The following is a 2,172-nucleotide window of genomic DNA, read 5'->3' as shown; positions in this document are numbered from 1 at the left end:
CTGCTTCTGTTTTGCATTGTGTTTATTCTTGCTGTGTTATCTCTTCTTACCTCATGCTCCTAATTTATTACCTTCAGTCCCCTCTAATCCCTGCCCTTTCCAGTCATTTTCTTCAGCAGCAGAAATACCACTCTTCTTGCTTGTATTCAGGAGTTTCTAAGAGGCTGGGAAAGCTGATACGGGTTGTTGTAAGGAGTCACAGTAATATAAAATGTCTGTAAGTGACTTACTCTTTGTTGGAGGAGATTACTGAAGTGTTAGTTCAGTGTGGCATCTGCACGTGAACAAAAGCTTGAAATTTGCCTGCCTTCCCTTTCCCCAGTGCTTGCACATCAGCTTCTCTGGAGCCTTCCTATGTTTTGCGGGCAATTGGAACAGACGAAGACTTGGCTCACTCATCTATAAGGTGCGTGAAGTGGTCTTCCCTAATGCTTCCAATTTTTTTTCTTTTCTGCTGAAAGTAGGTGGTGGTGGATTTGTTCCACCCCTCCATATTCTAGTCCTTAATGGTTTTCCTTTGGTCTAGATTTGGCATTGGTCGTTTCACTACAGAAGAAGAAGTGGATTATACAGTGCAGAAGTGCATACAGCATGTTAAGAGGCTGAGGGAAATGAGGTGAGCCATCCTATTTTTGAACATAAAGACTTCTTGGGTACGATAATTATTTGAAGAGTTGGATTTAGCTGAAAGTAATTGTTTGCTTCAAAAATCTGGTGGTGTCTCTGTGTATAAGCAATCAGTGCTGCCAGAGTGGGTAATGGACCTGACCTTAACAGTAGTGAAAACTTTTAAGGAAATAAACCTCATAACCTTCTCCCAGATCCTGCCTTTGTCAGGGAAAGAATGTGAGCAGGGCAAGCACATAAGGCAGTACCTGGAAGTTTCTAAGGGTATTACTGTGTTTATGTATCGATAAGTTGTTTTATTTTGATGAAACTGAAAGAATCCTGACTCCTCTGGACATTGTCAAATGCGAGGGCACAGTCCCTAAGAGGTATGAGTACTTTATGCCCAAAGTGGGTGAAGGAAGTGAGGTGAGGTGGAGCACCTGCCCTCTCACCTTTTGTATTTTGGGCTGAGGACACAGTTGAGGACTGATTGTCTGAAGCTCACTAACCTGCAGAAGGGGAAGATAGGTACATAGGTGTCTCCTAGTTTCTTGTGTAGTTGATGAAATTGTCTGTTTGGTTATTGTTGATGTCATCCTATGCACTTTAGATAGCCCTTATTTGTCTCCTTTCTTTACAGCCCCCTCTGGGAAATGGTGCAGGATGGAATTGACCTCAAAAGCATTAAATGGACTCAGCACTGAGAAAACATCGCTATTTGTGGACTAGATGTGGATGTGGATTTAAATGCATTTTCTGTACATTCCTGAACAAATTATGCAGCATTTCTGTTTTTGACACTTGCAATTTGACTGGAAAACTACCCTTTCTGACCACAAAGTCTAAGAAGCCAAAGATGAAACTAGTCTTTATCCTGGAGAAAGGCAGGATGATGTAATACCCATTGCAATTATATTGACTCACAGAAATTTACGCTAAAACATAATTTATTTGGAAATGTATTTTCTAATAAGGAAGTGAAGTCAGTGTGTTACTCCTGGGCCAGTGGAATCCTGGTGAGAGGTTGTTGCTTCTCAGTGTAGAACATCCCGTGTAGCTGTTCTGTTTGCAGCACAGACCTATTCCCAGGGCCCCAGTTCTTTCTGTTTGAGGTGGGTGTCCTGCAACAGCAGCTGGTTTTGTGCTGCTTAAATGTGTTGTATTGTGAGAAATTCTTAGCTAGGAGGAAGCTTAGCATTTCTAGAGGAAAAGGATGCCTCAGTGTTGCTATGTGCCTTCACAGTTAAGTTGTATGTGCAGTTAAAGAACAATTTTTTTTTTTTCCTGAAACTGAGTATTTTTGGCTCTTTTTCCTTGGTTTTATCTTTTTTTTTTGGGGGGGGTGATGCTTGTACAGACTAATGTGCATTAATCCAAAACATCCTTCTGCATTATAGAGTTTATGATGTGATGATGATGCTCTTTGCTGTCCCCTCCACTGTTTTTTTTTCCATGCAATTTTTTTCTAAGTAAGGAGAGAAAACTTGAATGACTGGGGAGAGGGATAGGCAGAATACGTCAGCTTCAGTTGCAGTACTGGTTTAGTTGGAACGTGGTTGGGAG

At 41.3% G+C, this 2,172-nt stretch overlaps 1 protein-coding gene across 1 annotated transcript in view; it reads left to right on the top strand.

The window, feature by feature from the left end:
• The window catches only part of NFS1 (NFS1 cysteine desulfurase), a 10,763-nt gene extending 9,149 nt beyond the window's left edge, over positions 1–1,614 (top strand). The window contains exons 9-11 of the mRNA XM_009886318.1: positions 323–406; positions 527–616; positions 1,250–1,614. Of these exons, the coding sequence (XP_009884620.1) occupies positions 323–406; positions 527–616; positions 1,250–1,313 (238 nt within the window). The 3' untranslated portion in view covers positions 1,314–1,614. The remainder of the gene's footprint in view (positions 1–322; positions 407–526; positions 617–1,249) is intronic.
• The last annotated feature ends 558 nt before the right edge of the window (positions 1,615–2,172 follow it).

The sequence above is a fragment of the Charadrius vociferus genome, unplaced genomic scaffold (assembly GCF_000708025.1).
Source record: "Charadrius vociferus isolate BGI_N301 unplaced genomic scaffold, ASM70802v2 scaffold225, whole genome shotgun sequence".
NCBI lineage: Eukaryota > Metazoa > Chordata > Aves > Charadriiformes > Charadriidae > Charadrius > Charadrius vociferus.
Note: the sequence above shows the minus strand (reverse complement) of the source record. Positions and strands in the feature narration are given on the sequence as shown.